The sequence below is a fragment of the Myiozetetes cayanensis genome, unplaced genomic scaffold (genome assembly GCF_022539395.1).
Source record: "Myiozetetes cayanensis isolate MyiCay16 unplaced genomic scaffold, myiCay2020 scf5-8, whole genome shotgun sequence".
In the NCBI taxonomy this organism is placed as follows: Eukaryota; Metazoa; Chordata; class Aves; order Passeriformes; family Tyrannidae; genus Myiozetetes; species Myiozetetes cayanensis.
Window position 1 is genome coordinate 115,972,398 of NW_026087742.1, and position 19,139 is coordinate 115,991,536.

General features: G+C 59.3%; 1 protein-coding gene across 8 annotated transcripts in view; it reads right to left on the minus strand.

Annotated features, from left to right (window-relative positions):
- Positions 1 to 3,174: 3,174 nt before the first annotated feature.
- The window catches only part of STIM1 (stromal interaction molecule 1), a 64,652-nt gene continuing 48,687 nt past the window's right edge, over positions 3,175 to 19,139 (minus strand). Inside the window, exons 10-15 of one of the 8 annotated variants that reach the window (XM_050332793.1) lie at positions 18,460 to 18,695; positions 16,672 to 16,752; positions 14,264 to 14,330; positions 13,940 to 14,010; positions 11,467 to 11,485; positions 3,175 to 6,002 (exon numbers count right to left, since the gene is read on the minus strand). In XM_050332793.1, coding sequence (XP_050188750.1) covers positions 5,453 to 6,002; positions 11,467 to 11,485; positions 13,940 to 14,010; positions 14,264 to 14,330; positions 16,672 to 16,752; positions 18,460 to 18,695 — 1,024 coding nt within the window. In that variant the 3' untranslated portion in view covers positions 3,175 to 5,452. Of the gene's footprint in view, positions 6,003 to 11,466; positions 11,486 to 13,939; positions 14,331 to 16,671; positions 16,753 to 18,459; positions 18,696 to 19,139 lie in introns of all 8 variants that reach the window. The other 7 variants (XM_050332794.1, XM_050332797.1, XM_050332799.1 and 4 more) reach the window with 7 other exon arrangements.

A 19,139-nucleotide genomic window follows, 5' to 3' on the forward strand; every position in this document is an offset into this window, starting at 1 on the left:
AAAATCAGAACTATGACAGAACCAAAGGAAAAATGTATGAAGGGTTGGGCAAATATATCCCCCTGTGTTTCTCCATAGGGATAGGTGCCATTATCCTTAAAACCCCAAAGGAGACAGTGTAGGTTAGAACAGTAATATATCCTTGAGAACATATCCTGAAGGAAAATAACAGGTACTGAGTTTGCTATGTCATAAAACCAGTGCAAGATCTCAAACATACTTATTGCAATGAGGGTCATAGTGTCGGAGCTGAAAAACATCAACAGGTGGGACATAGATTTTGGCATAATTATATACCACAGAAAAGCAGCAATCTTAGACTTCATGGTGCCTACAGGTTCACAAACACGTATAAAGTCACACAAGGGCAGTTATTCCTTTTCCACTTTTCCTCTCTCAGGCCCCACGTTGGGCGCCAAAAGATGCCTGTCCCAGTTTAAATGAGACAAGGGTCTTTTGCTGAGGATGGATTAGGAGGAAAAGACCCAAACTTCTCTTTCCAAGCAATTATAAATCCAAAATTAAGAGGCTCTGATTGAAGGAAAACAAATTATGGAAAAGGGAAAATAACAGCCCTTTATTAAAAGGTATGTGTGTGTTAACAGGAATACGAAAAAAAAAAAAACAAGTAAAATAACTAAGCAATACTCCTATAGCCACCAATAATCCCCTTCAAGAACAAAACCGATAAACTGGCAAAAGGACGATTAAACAGTTCGATTTTTGCACCCTTTGATGCAGTTCCAACCCCAGTCAGCAGGGGGCGCCGTCGGGTCACTGGAGATGCAAAATTTGTAATGTCCTGTACCATTCACCAGGTGGCGCTGTTGGGTCACTGAAGGTGCAAAAACTTGTAGTGTCCTATTGTAGTCACCAGGTGGCGCTGTTGGATCACTGGAGGAGCAGAACTTGTAATGTCCAGTGCCCGTCACCAGGCGGCGCTGTAAGATCCTTGGCTGCCGCCAGGTGGGGGGGGGGGGTTAGAAGGGGAAGGAAAAAACAACAGCAATAAAACAGAAAGTTCTCCCAATGGAAGAAAACTCACAAACTTCAGCTGATTAGGGTCTGTTGTAAACAGGGCTTGCAGCCAGCAACAGCTGAGCCAAGAACAGCAGCCAGAACTCCCCTCCGACAGGAAAGAGCCAAAGGAACCCCGGCAGTGTCTGCAGCCCGCAGCAGGCTCCCCTCCGGGTAGAGAGACTGCACTCTCCCCCCAGCCTCCACCCTCTTCCAGTCATACACCAGCCAACTCCCCCCCTTCGTTGTCAAGGAAACTAATCTCGGCCATTAGTGGGCTGGGGCCAATTCTTTTGTTCAACTAATGGCCCATATACAGAGCACACACAGACGGCAGGGGGAAAGAAAAATTCCTTGCTAAAATTCGGAACTATGACACCCTGCCAAGGCCTGACCACCCTTGCCAGCAACAAATTCCTCCTAGAAAGAGACAGAGGAAGATGAGGGATTGTCATAGTTCTGATTTTTAGCAAAGAATTTTTTTCTTTCCCTTCCCTCTGCCGTGTGTGTGTGTGTGTGTGTGTGCGCTCTGTATATTGCCCATTAGGTGAACAAAAGAATCGGCCTGGCCCAGTAATAGCCGAGAGATTTGTTCCCTTGACAACGAAGGGGGGGAGTTGGCTGGTGTGTGACTGGAAGGGGGTGGAGGCTGGGGGGGAGGAGAGCCTCTCTCTCTGCCGGGGTGAGAGGCTGCTGCGGGCTGCAGACACTGCCGGGTTCCTTTGTCTTTTTTCCTGTCGGAGGGGAGTTCTGGCTGCTGTTCTTGGCTCACCTCTGGCTGGCTGCAGGCCCTGCTTACAACGGACCCTAATCAGCTGAAGTTTGTGAGTTTTCTTCCATTGGGAGAACTTTCTGTTTTATTGCTGTTGTTTTTCCTTCCCCTTCTTCTCCCCCCCACCCCCACCTGGCGGCAGCCAAGGATCTCACAGCGCCGCCTGGTGACGGGCACTGGACATTACAAGTTCTGCTCCTCCAGTGACCCAACAGCGCCACCTGGTGACTACAATAGGACACTACAAGTTTTTTACACCTTCAGTGACCCAACAGCGCCACCTGGTGAATGGTACAGGACATTACAAATTTTGCATCTCCAGTGACCCAATGGCGCCCCCTGCTGACTGGGGTTGGAACCGCATCAAAGGGTGCAAGAAATTGAACTATTTTCCTTTTGCCAGTTTATCGGTTTTGTTCTTGAAGGGGATTATTGGTGGGTATGGGAGTATTACTTAGTTATTTTACTTGGGTTTTTTTCGTGTTCCTGTTAATACACACATACCTTTTAATAAAGGGCTGTTATTTTCCCTTTTCCATAATTTGTTTTCCTTCAATCGAAGCCTCTTAATTTTGGATTTATAATTGCTTGGAAAGAGAAGTTTGGGTCTTTTCCTCCTAATCCATCCTCAGCAAAAGACCCTTGTCTCACTTAAACTGGGACAGGGATCTGCTGCAGCCTCCCCTGGAAGATGCAGAGGAAAGGAGGAGGACACACTCCCAGGAGCAGCTGAGTCAGTGCCTGGAACAGAGGAACTGTGGGAGCAATCCCAGCTGCTCCGTGGAGAAATCAGGGCTCTGAGCTCTCAGCAGCTGCTCCAGTGCTGAGCTGAGCCTGTGTGAGGGTGGTGCCAGTCTGGCTCCCAGGACACCCACACCACTGCTCCTGCTGTTCCCGGGAAAGGGGCCAGGAGAGCACAGATGCTGCCTGGGAAAACAGGGTGACAGGAGCGGGTGTTTGGGGGGGCCAGGCCATGGAAGATAACCTGGAATTCTGAGGATGCCTCTGCCTGCAACAGGCAGCAGAATGAGCCATTTCCAGGGGGTTGTGCAGGTTGGGATTCTGGGGGAGCTCATGGGGATCCTACCACAGTAGATCCCTCGGTCCAGGGCCAGGGATCTGGAGAGATTTAACAGCCCTGGGAATGTGGCACTTGGGGACATGAGTTAGTGGTGCTTTGGCAGTGCTGGGGAAGGGACTCAATGGGCTTGGAGGCTTTTCCAACCTCAACAATTCCATCATTCTGTGGTTCCATGTGCCATCCCACTGCTGGACCCTGTGGCCAGGCTGGGAACCCCTCACCACCAGCAGGCCCCCAATGCCCCAGTCCCATAAACTGGGAGCCTGGGAAGGGCTGGAAGAAGGGAGCAGCAGACAGCAGGTCGTAAAATAGACTACATGCTTTTATTGGATTGAAAAGTTTTATGAAATGACAAAAAAAAAATCAAATCAAGAGTTGGCAGATGCGTCGACAGTGGGGGGATCCCCAACCCCTTCTCCAGAAGCATCCACAGGTCTCCGCCACCACAAGCAGCTCCAGCTCGGGCAGCCCCTGCTGGGGGGCACCCATGGGACCCTAACCCCGCAGCATTCCCAGGGCACCCTGCCTGTGACACTGCGGTGCCCAGGAATTGGGGTGCCCAGGAATCAGGGTGCCCAGGAATCGGGGTGCCCAGGCAGCAGCCCCGGCCGCGGGGGCCGAGCGTGTCCCCCCATCCCCAGGGAATTGCAGGCACTTAGTCACTGAGAGGAATTTTTCACTTGTCTCAAAGCAACAGTGGAATTGTCTAACTCCCATCTACGGAACAAAAAACACCTTTATAGCCCTTCCTGTATTGTCAGGACACAAATATATTACTCTGGCATAAAGCAAGGCCCCGGGGGCTCCCGGCATCCCACCCTCCTCTTCCTCCCCCCATCGTGCATCCTCCTCTGCCTCAGCAGGAGAAGCCCCCTCCCCACCTCCAGGGACATGAGGGACGGCGGCTCAGGGGGCTGGGGACGGAGAGGGGTGGGAACAGGGACCCCAGGCTTTGGGGGGTGCTGTGGTGCCAGGGAGCCGCCTCAAGGGGGGCAGGAGGGGGGCTGGGGGCTCCTCTGGCAGCTCCAGTGCTGGGCCTGGAGGGAACTGGGAGCAGGGCCTGGGGATGGAGCAGGGCTCATCCCTGAGGATGGAGCGAGGTGAGGCTCAGGGATGGAGCAGGGCTCATCCCTTGGGATGCAGTGGTGCCCATCCCTGGGGACAGAGTGAGGGGCGGCCCAGGGGAGGAACAGGGCTCATCCCAAGGGACAGGCTCTGACCAGGGATGGAGGGAGGCTCAGCCCACAGCTGCTATCCCAAATTGTGGCCCCCTCAGTGGCTGGGGCTGTGCTGGGGGACACCCACTGGGCCGAGGGCTCCGAGCAGCAGGATGTGACCCACGAGGTGCCAGGGGAGGATGGGAGAGCCCCCAAGCCCCGGGGAATGGCTGGGGACTGGCTGAGACCCGTGGCCAGCTGTGAGGGCACTAGGAGGCCCCAGCATGTGTCCCCTGGGCAGGGGGGACGCTGCCACACGGGCCTCCTGCCCCCACTGCATCCCTCGGGGAGGGCACAGAGCCCCCCTGGGCTGCTCCGGGGATGGAGCCAGGAGAGCAGAGGGTGTTGTCGGGGTCCTGCCAGGCCCAGCCTCTGTCCCCTGCCCTGCAGAGCCCTCCTGTGTCCTGTTCCCTCCCCCTGGCCCCACCAGGCCGGGACAGGGCACACAGGGACAGGGACAGGCCCTGCCCCCGGGAGCCCCCTCCTCTTTGCACGGCCGTGATGGCTGGGCCCAGCTCTGCTCCAACACCCCTTGGGATAGCCCTGCCTTCCGTGTTCCATCACCAGGGTCCCTGGTGGGGTCCGGAGGAGTCCTGGGCACTGGGGAGGGCGCCCTGGGAAGTGAAGCCAAGGCCAGGCGTGGGCTCCTTCCCCTGAGCTCCAGCCCCCCGGGCGGGCAGAGCAGTGCGGGGACAGCCCCGTCCCTCCTCCCCGAGACCCAGCGGGGCCGCCCCGGCACGGGCGGGACGTGGGGACCGGGGACACACAAGTACCGGCAGGGGCAGAGTCCTCCCCTGCTCCTGCTTATGGGGAGCTGCTCAGGAGGGGTCCCCCCTCCCGACGGCGAAGCCACGGGGGCCGGGGTGGAAAAGTGACTCTGGGAAATGAGGGAGAACCGCTGTGACCTGAGTCGGCCCGAGGGGCAGCGCGGAGCTCCGCGGGAGCGGCCGCCCCCCTCCGGTCAGCCTGTGCAAAAGTCGGAGGAGGCAGGAAAAAAAAAATCAAGAGTAGCAACAATAAAAAATAAAATAGAAAAACAAAACCACATTGAAACCAAACCCAAAGGCCGCGTGGCTGAGCGGAGCAGGAGTAACTGGAAGCCATGCACAGCAAAGCCGGGACCGCAGCGGTCGGAGGGCAGGGAGGGAGGGCAGGGACGGCTGTTCTCCCGGGGGAGCCGGCGGCGGCGCGGTTTTTCTTCTCAGAGATCAGGAAATAAATAAGTTTAAATAGCTCCCCCCGTGCCGGCGCTGGGTGGGTGACTCGGGTGCGGAGGGAGGGCAGCGGGTGCCGGGGCCGCGCTGCGTTCCCGGTGCAATCCGGCCCCGGGCCCAGCGGGACGCGTTCCTCGGGGCTCCCCCCCCGCTACTTCTTGGGCTTCTTGAAGATCTTTAGGGGGAACTTTTTCTTGCTCTGGCCGGGGTCAACCTCGTCGCCCGTGAGGCTGCTGTCCTCGTCCCCCGGGCTCTTCTTGGCGGCCAGCTGCGGGATGCGGGTGCTCTTGGCGCCGGGGGGCCGGCAGTCAGAGATGGGGGAGGGGGTGTCGGGGTCGGGGGAGCTGGGGCTGTGCGACCGCGACGAATCCGAGTGGCTGGGCTTGCCGGCCGTCGGGTGGCTGATCTCCCCCAGGCTGGAGGACTTCTCCATGCCGTGGTTCACCATCATCATCTTCTTCATCGCCATGGGGCTCTCGGGCAGCCGCTCCGGCAAAGGCCCCAGCCCGGGGGCCTCCGAGTGCCGGCTGCCGCCGTTGGGGGTGGGCGCGCCGGGGGCCGGGTGGCCGGGGACAGCCTCCTCCATGGACCGCGTCAGCAGCGTGGGCCGGGCAGCCAGCAGCTTGGGAGCTGAGCTGGGAATACGCTGGTGGTCGCTCAGGTGCGGGATGGAGGAGTCGGAGTCGGAGCGAGTCAAGTCTCTGCGGTGGGAGGGGAGGACAGACCGCGTTAGTGCCACCCGGGGCCGGGCTGTTCCTGAGCCTGCACACACACACACGGATGTGGCGGCTGAGGGCGGATGGGGGGACACAGGGACCCCTCCAGGACTGCAGCGACCCCCGGGGAGGGGCACTGGGACGGGCGCCCACCCCGCTCCCACACGATTGCAGGGCCACCTGCGGGATGGGGGCACCCCTGGGGCGGGGGCAGAGAGGGACAGGGGGTTCATCCTGCCCGGTGCCAACTTCCAGCACACGGGGCAAAGTGACGGCCCAGCACAGGGATCACCGGGGCTCACGGTGAGCACCCGCCGAGCAGATGGGGGATGTGAGTGCACGGGGGCAGAACAGAGCCCACTCCCTCCCCGTGGATCCCAGTGGGAGCTGGGAGGGCTCCAAGCTCGCCCTGGAGCACCGATGCCGCCCTGGAGCTGCAGAACTGGGGGGAGCTGGCCTGGAGGGTCCCTCAACCCTCACCAGCACCCGTGTGTGCACCCAGCCCCCGCCCGGGCCCTCCCCGCACACAGAGCACCCCGAGCCTGCCCCGCCCGGGCCCTCCCGCACACAGAGCACCCCGAGCCTGCCCCGCTCCGGGCCCAGCCTGCACACAGAGCACCCCGAGCCTGCCCCGCCCGGGCCCTCCCCGCACACAGAGCACCCCGAGCCTGCCCCGCTCCGGGCCCTCCCCGCACACAGAGCACCCCGAGCCTGCCCCGCTCCGGGCCCTCCCCGCACACAGAGCACCCCGAGCCTGCCCCGCTCCGGGCCCTCCCCGCACACAGAGCACCCCGAGCCTGCCCCGCTCCGGGCTCAGCCCGCGCCAACCTCTAATCCCGGCGGGAGGAATTAGAGCTTGGGCGTCCCCACACGAAGCCATGCCCAGCGCGTGCCCCCACAGTGGTTTGTGCCCAGCCTGGTGCCTGCCAGGGGTGGTGAACGGAGCCCCCGGGGCTCCCGGGGCCTTTGTGGAGAGTGGGAGGAAGGGGGAAATGGCAAATCACAGCTCACTCCTTCCCGCCGGAGGGGCCGGGGGTGCTGCACAGACACCTCTGGCACAGGGATGGGGGTACGAGGGGACCCCAAACACAGGAGAGTGGTGTGGAATGGGATGGGAATGGAATGGAGAGGAAAACAGCAGAGGACAGAGAAGCAGAAGAGTGTGAGAAGAGATGGAGCTGCCCAGTTCCTCGGCCCCCGTGGCCCCTGCACTCCCAGCACAGACCCCCGGACAGGGGTCACCAAACCTGCCCACACGGCACGAGGAGCCCCCAGACCCTCTCCTATGGTACCACCATGAATAACAGCAAGAGAAAACACCCTCAACCCAGAGCTGGCACCTCTGGAGAGACATCCAGTGCCACCCCCTGCCATGGACAGAGACACCTTCCACTAACCCAGGATGCTCCAAGCCCTGTCCAACCTGGCCTTGGACACTTCCAGGGACCCAGGTCCTGCCCACCCTCACAGCCAGCAATTCCTTCCCAGTATCCCATCTATCCCTGCCCTCTGGCAGTGGGAAGCCATCCCCTGTGTCCTGTCCCTCCATCCCTTGTCCCCAGTCCCTCTCCAGCTCTCCTGGAGCCCCTTTAGGCCCTGCAAGGGGCTCTCAGGTCTCCCTGGATCCTTCTCCAGGTGAACCCCCCAAGCTCTCCCAGCCTGGCTCCAGAGCAGAGGGGCTCCAGCTCTCAGAGCATCTCCATAGCTTCCTCTGGACTCTCTCCAGCAGCTCCATGTGCTTCCTATGCTGTTCCCCAGGGCTGGAGCAGCTCTGCAGGGGGGTCTCTCCTGAGGGGTAGAGAGGCACAGTCCCCACACCCCCAGGTCCTTCTCCCCAGTGCTGCTCCCAATCCATTCTCCCCAGCCTGTGTTTGTGCTGGGATTGCCCTGACCCAGGTGCCACTTTGCATTGGCCTTGGTGACCTCCATGAGGTTGGCACAGTCCCACCTCTCCAGCCTGTCCAGGTCCCTCTGGATGCCCCATCCCTTCCCTCCTGTGACTGCACCCATAGCCCCACGTCAGCAAAGGTGCTGGGGGTGCCCTCGATCCGTGTCGCCGATGGAGCCATTTCACAGTCCCAGTCCTGATCCTGAGGAAGCCTCTTGTCCCCAGTGCCCACAGAGTGGTGGCACACAGAGCCTGGAGTCCCAGCTGTCCTGGCACTGGGGGGTTGTACAGCCAGGAAAGGTTCTACTTGTCCATGGAATAAAGTCGGGCTCTCATTCTGCATGGGAACACACAAGGGTATCTGAAACCCTGTGGATGGCTGGGATACAGCCCTGGATCCACTGCAGGAGCCCAGCTGTGGAGAACTCATCTCTTGTCTTCCCCAGAAGCAACAAGCCCCTGGCACTGCTGGGACTGTCCTTGTCCTCTGCACATGGAGCCGATCCCGGCCGATGGAGCCGCATTCCCGGCTCGGTGGCAGCGCGAGAACGGAACAATCCGGGTGGTGTGAAGTCCCTGGCTATTCTGAGGGAGCAGCTGGAGCCTGTCCAAGGCAGACACCTGCCATGGATCCATGTGTGGAGCCACGGAGCTGCCAAGGCCACTGGCGGGTCCCACAGAAGGTCACTGTCACGGCTGGTGGCCCACAGCTTTCTCTGGGATCACTGGGACAACTGGGCCATGGGAACAGCAGCAGCCACGAAACCTGATGGGGCTGAACATGGGGGTGTTTGGGCCAATCCCAGAACTTGGATGCAGATGGGATCCACACACCGGGGCTGGGAGACAATGGGATGCTGCCAGTGCCTGCAGACAGAAGCTAACTGTGACCACACCCTTCAGCTCCTTCCCTCTGAGGAATCCAGGAGTCTCCTGCTCTTCCCCAATGTTTCTGGCTTGGATTGGAGCTTAACACACCTGCAAAGGGGGAACTTGAGCTGTGAACTTCCCTGTTCCCTCTCCCGGGGAGGGGGTGGGAGCCATCCCGTGCACGTGCTGAGCCATTGGTGAGACGCTGCCAGGGCTGAACACCCACTTTCAGAGGCTTCTTTTCTCCATAAATGCCTGGAAAGTGTCCCCTTTCTAGGAAAACAAGGCAGACTGGCTGCAGGGGTTGGCACAGCTCAAGCCAGGCCAGTGCTGGGTCCCAGCACGGTCAGGAGTGAAGAGAGGCTGTGGGACAGAACCTGGGCCTGGGAATGGGGTCAGCTGGAGCCAGGACCAGGGAAAGGCAGGATCATCTCCAGGCAGGATCATCACCAAGGAGGTGGGAGAGCCCTGAGGGGTCACAGCGTGTCCTGGCCCGGGACTGCAGGTCCAGCAACAGGGGTGTGTGAAGAGGGCGAGTTTTGCCTGCTGAGCTCTGCAGTCTCTCCCTGTGTCCTACAAGTCCTGTTTTCAATCCAGAAGGGACCAAAGCAATCCCGTGGTGCTGGCAGCGTGTGCAGCAAATGACACCAGCAGCTGGAGAGCGTGCTCTGCTCCAGGGGGAATTGCTTCCCTGGGAGCAGACACTGGGAACCCGATCCCTGGACAGCTGGTCCCGTGGGAGGCGCAGGCGGAACGGCAGGAGCAGGTCCTTGGTGACACCACGGCCGCTGTGTCACCTCCCAGGATGGCTCTCCCGGCAGCTGAGGGTCCCTGGGCACCTGGGGGGTGGCTGGGGGGTCCATGTCCCCATTCCTGGAGTGGCTGTCACTGCTGTTCCTGGGATCCCTTCCCTGGAGCAGATGCCAGGTCCCACCTCGCTGGACCCCCAGTTTGCCTCTGGCTCATCATCCGAGGGGACTGAAGGAGCTGATGGGGAATCAACCCAGGAGGACACAATTCCCAAATATCACAACGGTCTGAGCTAACCCGTTTCATTCCCAACCCATCCAGCTGTAACTCAGGAATATATTCCCGAGGGATAGAGGGAAATCCAGTGACTGCTGAGCCCAGCACACACCAGCACATCCCTCACCCTGCTGTGTCAGGCTCCAGGGACATCCCGGCACATGGCACAGACCCACCGTGCCAGGGACAATCCCAGGGGCTCCTGACAGACCAGGACACCCGGCACACACCCAGGGAGCAGCTGTGGCACCCACGGGATGATTCTGGGAGCTGAACACCAGCAACTGGGAACCTCTGCTGGGATTCTCTACAGCCTCAAATGACCCTTTTCCTGGTGGTTCCCAAAAGGAAGGGCACGACACGGGAGCTCTGCACCCACGAGGACAGGATTCCTGGGATCACACTGGCTGTGTCAGGGACAGCAGGAGGAGGGGACACTCCCAGGCCCAGTGCTGGGACAAGAGGGAGCAAAGAGCATTGCCAGGATATTTCCATCATCTTGGGTGAGGCCCAGCCGAGGCCTGGCCTGTATCCCACTGATCCCCGTAAGGATTATGCTCCTGAACCAGCAGGGCACCTTGTGAAGAGGAAAAGCTGTCCCAGGACACAGCCAGGCCTCGACGGGATGCCAGGAAAGGGCCCTTCAGAGGAAGCACTTCTGTGGAGCAACAGGAGCCACTGATGGCTCATCCCTCCTGGAAACCTTGGAGCAGAACAGGAAAACACCTGGAGCCTCATCCCTCCTGGAAACCTCACAGCAGAACAGGAAAACAGCTGGAGCCTCAGCCTTCCTCCATCCCAGCAGTGCTCACTGCTCTCCTCCCTGGCACCTACAGCCTACGCAGAGCGACACCCACAGCACTCACCTGCCTGAGGGCAGGACAGATCCAATTCCACCCACGCCTCCTACCCTGCTCCATGATCCCACCACTCCCACTGATCCCGCCGGAGCGCTGTGAATGAGGGAGGGTGAGAAGATGGCATGGACTGGCCGGGCAAACGAAGCGGAGAGCAAAGCATGGAGGGAGGAAAGCCTGGAGTACAGGAAGCCTGGGAGCAGAGGGGGAGCAGGGAAGGGGCAGGAGGAGGATCTGGAACAAACCCCTGGTTTTCCCCAGCCCCGCAGCCCAAGGGGGATTTCTCCAGGGGTCCCGCTCGGGCACATCCCAGCACAGGGCCGAGGGGAGCCCAGGAGCTGCCCTGGGCAGGATCTGCTCCCCCAGCCCTCGCCCCTCCCTGCCCGGCACTCAGAGCGTCCCCCGCTCTAGGCTCCTCATCCCTCATCCCATGCCCAGCGCGTGGCACCAGGGCACAAAAGCTTCTCCTAAGGCAAATTCCCAAACTTGCTGTAGGGCTGAGCTCCTGAGCAGCCTCAGTGCATATCCAACAGCAGTTTCCTCCCTTCCACCCTTCAGGAGCTGTGAATTACTCATTTCCCTGGATTCCTGACTCTCTCCCTCCCTTTGCTTTGGCTGCCGCCTCCCTTCCTGGTTGGAGAAGGGCCACGGTGGGGATTTGGTCCTACGCTCCCATCTCCACGAGCTTTATCCACCTGAGGCAGGCACTGGCAGCAGAAACCTCTGTGCACACACAGTCCCCTCCAGCCCCTCTCCCCCTGGAATCCCCGGGGTCCCGCAGCAGCCTCCGGCCCGGAACCGCTCTGACCTTATTTGCGCCGGATCCTCTGAAGCCAATTGCAAAAGAGAAGCAAAGAGTGAGGAGTTGAGGGAGCAGCTCCCTGCCAGGACAACCCAGCAGGACTCCAGAGACAGCCATCTCCAACCTTTCCCAGGGAACGGCTCCTGGGAGCTCTCCCAACACTGGCTGGCGGAGAGGCCAAGGCGCTCCAGCAGCCCCGGCACTCGGGAGGGCACTTTCCTTCTGCCAGGGGAGCCAGGAATTTCTGGGGCTGTGCTCTGGTCCTTGGGGTGACTCCCTGAAAGGCCTTTCTCAGCCTCCCCAGCTGCCCTGCCTGCCTCCCCGGGAGGGTGTCTGGAAAGGCCTCCAGCAGCACTGGGGATACCAAGGAGGAGCGATCCGTCGGCTGCGGTGGCGTTTTTAGGGACGCATCAAAGCAGGATCTGCTGATGATGCAGTTGGATAAAACAATTAACAGCGACAAAGCAACATCTTTGGGCACCCAGCTCCTGGTTTCCGCTGTCTGGAATGAGTGGGGATGGATGAGGTGGGGGGGAGTCGCTGCTATTGTGTAGCTGGAGCAAATCCCAGGTGAAAGGTTCCGACTTTCATCAGTTATCCTGCCTCAGTGGATGGACTTTGCCATGGGAACAGGGAGAGGACATTCCTGCTGTCACCCAGCGGTGACCAGCTGCTGATGGGACCACCGTGGGGCCCCCAGTTATTCCCTCCAAATGACCTCTCAGCACCATCCCTTCCCCCTCTCTGGGATCCTCAAACAAGATCCCATTTCCCTCTGCCACTCCCAGGGGTCTGCAGGGTCTTTCACCTGGGCAGGAATTCTGTGTTTTACAGGCCTCAGGTGGAAAATAAACATGTTTAAACACATCTTTTAGACACAGGACATCAGCCCTGATGGATAATGGGAAGCTCCTGGGATGAGCTCTCCCTCCTGCAGAGCTGGGGGGCCAATGGAAACAGGGACCAGCAGCATTCCCAGCTTTTACCAGTCTAACTGGGACCACTGTTAGACTGAGCTCCCATCAGCAGGAATGAATCCAGAGCTTACTATGCTGCTTCTCATCATCCCCAGACAGACATTTATGAATTAACTGATGCTGCTCTTTAATTCTCCATTGTGGAGCAGGTGCAGGAATTTCCCCCTCAATATTCCAGGCTGCAGAGTCTGTCTGGGGCTCCTCAGCTTTAAGACACAACTCAGGGAAGGGGTGGGAATCCAAACCAGGTCAGGAGAGATCCCAACACCTGCAGGTAAAGGGATAACGGGACAATGTGCTGGGAGAGATGAAGATGTGCTGACTGGGAATGTTGTCCTGCATGGATAAATAACGTGGAAGGACATTTCCCCCACCCACTGCCTCACCAGGAGAATTCCAGCTTTTTCCCAGCACTCTGCTCCCCACTGAGGATTAGGAGACTATTTTTAAGTTTGCCAAGGGGAAAGCCTGGAATGAAATTGGAATGGCCTGTCCAGGGTCACAGGCAGCACCTGGAGGGCAGGAGGACAGGACAGGATTCCCTGATAGTCCAGCACAGCCCTCCCACCACCTGCCCTGAGTGCTGGGACTCCCTGAGAGCACGGGCACACATCCCACTGCTCCTGAGCCAGGGGGCAGCCAGCACTGCAGGGACACAGCACCTGGAGCTGGCTGCATCCATGGCCCCATGGGACAGGGACCTCCTGGACCCTGCTCAGATCAAAGCCACCCAAGGAACTTGGGCCCCAGAACATTCCTGACCTGGCTGTTGGAGCAGCCCAGTTCAACCAGACAGGACTCCTGCACCTCCCTAACGCCAGCATGTGAGTCAGGAGAGCTCAGGGATCCAGGGCTGTGCAGCACAACCAGTCCCTGGGATCCTCCAGGTCTCCAAAGAGCCAGCTCAAAGGGACCAAGCCAGTGATCCAGCAACAGAAGCCCCAACTGCCTCCTCAGACATTCCTTGGCCAAAACACACCCATTCCTCATCCCTGCCAAGCCAGAGTCACTCTGAAATGCACTCCTGAGCTGCTGGCTTCACCAGCTCCTAAAGCCACCCCAAATGTCACAAGCACAACCTCACGGTCCCTGCCACTTTCCCTTTGCAATTTGCTCGTGAAGACCCCAAATAAGTGCAGGCTTCAAACCAGGCCAGGGTTTGATGATTAGTTGTGGTGCCTCCTCAGAGGTGGAACCTGACTTGTCTTGGGATAACCCAGTGCCCGGGAATTGTCATTTGCTCAGCTACAGCAGAACAACAGCACAGCGCCTTGGGAACGCCCCCCCTGAGCTCCTGCGTGCGGGGATGGCCCGTGGAACGCTCCTCAGAGGCTCCAACGGCTCGGGAGAGCGGTGGGAGGAACAAACAGGTGGATAAACCATGGAATAAAGGCCCAGAAGGAAAGGGCGGAGGGAGGAACGTGGGAGAAAGAGCACCCGGGCAAGCGGCAGCTCCGAGGCCCAGCAGGCAGGAGGCAGCTAGAAAAGAAACAGCAATATACCCAAAGCTCCCAGTGCGACAGCGAACTCCAGAGGTGACATCAGGAGGGGGCAGGTCGGGGGTGGAGTCCATCTGGAGGAAATAAGAGGTGGTGTGATGGTAATAGACAGGGTGGACATGGCAAGCAGGAGCAGGCACGGTGGTGGTGGATGAGGAGCAGGAGGTGGAGGAGGTGGAGGCAGGCGATGTGCCGGCGCCGGGCAGGTCGGAGCTGAAGGACTGTCCGGAGGAGAGGCTGTGCATTCGGCGCAGGGACACTCGGCCCGCCCGGAACGGCGCCGCGGGGCCCGGCTCAGGCTGCCCGGCCGCGGAACCCTCTACCAACCTCTGCGATCCGTGGCCGTGCTGGGCGTCCACCAGGCGCTGCCGGACCGTGCTGGGCAGGGCAGGAGCTGCGGGGACACAAAGGACAGGCTGAGGGCACGTCCTGCAGGCCAGGAATGCTGTACCAGAGCTACCACCCACCAGGAACGCCGTGCCAGGGCTGCCACCCACCAGGAATGCTGTACCAGAGCTACCACCCGCGGCACCGGCGCCTCCCCACCGCGAGCCAGGGGTTACGCCCGTTTAATGCAGAAGCAGCTTCAAGCTGGTGCTGAGCATGCCGGATTAATGCCCAGCCCGTGGAGACCTCCGACATTCCCGATGAGGTGCCTCTGAACACCTTATCTGAGCATCTTGCTCGAAGCAGAACCTGGCTGTGGGGTTCATCCCACCCAATCGATCTCACCCGGCTCCCGGGGAGCCAAGAACCGGGCACTTCCAGGGCACGAGCCATCCCACCCTCGTGGACACCACATGGCTCAGGTGGGACCTACACAGCCCAAAACAGGAGCCCCAGCTGAGCAGGTCAGTGCTGGCACCCAAAGCTGTCAGGCTAAGCTGCACTCCCAGAGCTCAGCTCTGCTCCCAGTTCCAGCATCATCATGCCAGTGGAGTGCCAGAGCAAAGCACTGGAATCATGGAATCATAGAAGAGTTGGGAAGGAATTGTCTATGAGGGTGGGCAGGCCCTGGCACAGGTTGGGCAGAGAAGCTGTGGCTGCCCCTGGATCCCTGGAAGTGTCCAAGGCCAGGTTGGAGGGTGCTTGGAGCAGCCTGGGCTGGTGGAATGTGTCCCTGCCCACGGCAGGGAATGGGACCGGGTGGGCTTCAAGCTCCCTCCCAACCCAAACCTTCTGGAATTTGTGCCTAATTCCTCCATGCCTGCAGTGGTGGCTCTGGGCCCAGAGTGCCCTCACCTGCTCCCAGGCTGTTCCCTGACCCCAGTTCCTCAGCCCCTGCACTCCCTGTGCCCCTGGACTCAGAGCCAAGGGAGGCCCCTTCCCTGCCTGGAGCCTTGGGCACCATCCCCTCCATCAGGCTGAGCATTTCATGGAAAACTGGAGATCCCAGGGCTGCACCCCCATCCTGAGCCAACCAGGCTGGCTGTGTTCCATCCTCTGGCTGTCATCCATACAAGATGTTCCTCCTTTTGCAGGAGATAAGGTGTTCAGGATTGTCCAGGGTTTCTTATGAGCATAAGAAATAAATGTACAAATGGGTTAAAAAGGTGCAGAGAAGAAAAGCTCAGAAATGGAGGAAGAAAAGAAGGAGAGCTCCTTTGGGAATGAAGAACCAGTAATCCCTGCTCTGAAAATTCCCAACTGGGACACACGGGCTGCTCTGACAGAGCAACCTCTGAAGGATCCACAGGGACATATATCCAGTGGAAGAAGGAATAAGAAGGAATAATTCTGGTAACTTGGCTGTTTCCACATGCCCAGGGTGAATCCCAGTCTCTCCCACTGCTCAGGTTTGCTCTCCTTGGATCCTACACTGCAGCCACAGACCTGTTCCTGCACAGTTTTACACCATCCTCTCGCTACTTCAAGACATTTCTTCTTCAGCTCCAGAGCTGCAGCTCCAGTTTGGGAACCTCAGTGTGGGGGCTCACAGGGATTCCACTGCAGAGTAACTAGCTGGGGTGACGTGTTCCTCCTTCCCTGGGGCCACGCTTTTTGCCCTGAGCATTCCCTGCTTTTTTTCCTGGTGTTCTGCTCCCCATTTACTGACTCGGCACCTTCTCCCTTTGCACCCTCCTCTTCCATCACTTATCCTGGGATGAGCTCTGGAGCACAGGCTGGGACCTCGCTTCCCAAAGCCACCATTTCCCTCCAGACACACATTTTGGCAACATTCCCCAAATACCCCACCCAGCATTCCAAGGAAAACCCCTCGTGGCATGCCCTGGCCGGGGCTGGAGCACACCCTCCTGCTCCATCCTGAAGGGAAGGCTCCAGCCCAGCAGGCTGTGTGCCATCCCCCTGGCATCAGGGCACTGGGTGCCCTAAGTGCACTGCTCAGTTCACTGAAGGATTCCAAGGGAACATGGCACAGAGGGATAGGGGAGCCCTGCCCGCAGCCGGGAAGGAGGTGGGATGGGAAAGGGAACGTTGTCACCTCCTTCTGGCCTCACCTGGATCCTTCATCTCCACCTCAGGGGTAGAACCCAGTGAACTCAACCCTCCAGAATCCCTGACTGTACCCAGGGCACGTGAGAGCTGCAGCTGGGATTCCTCTTCATCCCACCAGGCTCCTCCCGGGGTTAGTGCAGGTGCCGACGGCTCAGTGAGGAGAGGTCAATTGGTTAGTGCCCCGTGCCAGAAAGGTGGAAATTGGTGGATGTATTTTAGTCCAGAAAAAGGCCAGAGGGCAGATGAAACAATGAGAATAAAACTGAAGAGAACCAAACCAGGGTATTTCCAGAGGGACTGATCCTCCGAGGACAGCGAGGAGCGGTCGCTGAACCGGCGCCCGAAAAGCCAGGCTGCGTCTGGGGGGGCAGCCAGGGGGGAACAGGAGAGAGAGACATGGGATTTACTGGGACAGGCACCACGGGGGGATCAGCAATACTGGGCAGGGGAAACTTGGCACTGCTCTCCTGAAGCAGGGCATGTACACAGAGAAAGGAAAATCCTACAGGGACAGGCTCTCTTGCTTGGGAATTTGGGTGCCCAGTGCTTGTTATCACCTGCAGGGAGGTGGGCAAGACAGTGGGCAGGTAGATGGGCAGGGAGGTGGAAAGGCAGGTGGGCAGGGTCACTGCCCAGCTCTGGGATGATGGAACTGGAAGTGCTCCCTGGAAAAGTCTTGAAGAGTCTTGAATGTGGGGAAGCTGAGGCTGAAATGGGGGCTGAAGGCTCAGCCTGGCCCAGCTCGTGGAGCTCACGCCCTCAGAAACTGCTCAGGTGTCCCTTGTGACTGTTCCCAAACATCCCTGCCATCAGTGCCCAGCTCAGGCCTGTGCCAGGGCTCTGTCAGAGCTGTCCAGCTCGGATTCTGACGGGGACTGGTGACACCACACACCAGGACCTCACCATTCCCTGACGCTTTTATGTCCCCCAGGACACCTGATCCCACAACTCCCCAGCTCCACCCCCCACATCTGCTGAGCCCCAGAGACACACAGGTAACCTGGTCCTCCTGCCCTCATCCAGATCCTCCTGCCCTACCCAACCCCCCCTGCTTTGCCTTCCCCCCCCCTGCCCTGGTCCCACCTCAGCACCTGCCTCCAGACCTTCTCCAGACCTGCCCAGCACCAACCCAGAGCCCCGGGCAAGAGGGGCACGTGGCTGTGGCACACATGGTGCCAACCCTGAGACTTCTGCTCCTCCCTCCACCTTCTACTCCCCTAAACAGCCCTGGCATGGATTAAATCCTCCAGGGGTGCCCACAGAGGCTGGGGCTGCCCCATCCCTGGAACTGCCTAAGGCCGGGTTTGGATGGGAAGGCGTCCCTGCCCATGGAAGGGGCTGGGGCTGGATGGGCTTTAAGGCCCCTCCCAACCCAAACCTTCTGTGATTCCATGATCCTATGGAAGTGACAAAGAGGGACAGGATGCCCCCCTTGACGACCACAAGAGGTGGGAAGTGGGGGTTCAGCCTCTGCTCCAGGAAATGTTCAGCAGGTCCTTGAGGGTGGCAGGATGTGGGATGCAGGTCCAGCTGTGCCTGAGGAGGGGTTGGCCCTGAGTCCTCTAAATCCCCAAAAATGCTCAGGCCAAGGGGACATGGGGACAATCCCTTTTCCTGTCGCACTGCCCTGTCAGCCCAAGCCTTTGGGTGGGTTTTTCTGGTAAATGCTTAAATTCAGTGAGTTGACCAAAACAGCACAGAGAGGATGGAACGATGATTAATAATCTCTACATTACCAGTTCAGTAATCTATAAATTACCAGTTCTGCTAGAATTAAGAGGCTCCAAAAAAACCTGGGGCCTGGCCTGAACAGACCTTCCTGACCCTGAATAACCAACTTTGGTCTTTGGGCATTTAAAACCCAGCTGGAATCAACTAATAGCTCCTCATGGGTGTGAACTACGGATCCAGGTCTGCCCCGTGTCACAGCCCCCAGCAGACACAGCCCCCAGCTCACAGGGACCACCCAGCTCACAGGGACCCCCCAGACACAGCCCCCCAGCTCACAGGGACCCCCCAGCCCCAGCCCCAGCGCAGAGGGCCCCCCAGCAGCCCGGCCCACGTACATTGGATGGACATGGGGGACACGATCTCCTCGTCCAGGTCGTCCACGTCGTCGGTCATGATGAAGTGGGAGGGGTTGGGCCGGGGGGTGCCCACCCAGCCGGGGTCGATGTTGAGGGCCGAGGCCAGGCTGTGCAGCCCGGGGTTGTTGACGATCTGGAAGCCGCAGAGCAGCTCGATCTGCTGCCAGCGGTGCAGCCGCTCCCGCAGCGCCGCCGTCACCTCGCTCAGCGCCTGCCTGCAGGACGGGAACCGCAGTGAGGGGGACACCCAAACACCAAACCAGAGAGTGCCAGGGACAGCCAGGGCACTGTGGAGAACGAGGGGAGACACCCCTCAAACCGTCCCAGATAAAGAGCCCTGGCGTCCAGCTTTGTATCTAAACCTTGAGACGCTTTTCATTCCGCTTCCAGGAATGAGGGAATTACAAAATGCAGCGACAGCTGAAATAGACTGGGATAATGACAAGGGGGGATGGCTTCCCACTGCCAGAGGGCAGGGGTAGATGGGAGATGGGGAAGGAATTCTCCCCTGTGAGGCTGGCAAGGCACAGGCTGCCCAGAGAAGCTGTGGCTGCCCCTGGATCCCTGGAAGTGTCCAAGGCCAGGCTGAATGGGGTTTGGAGCACTCTGGGCTGGTGGAAGGTGTCCCTGTCCATGGCAGGGGGTGGAATGAGATGATC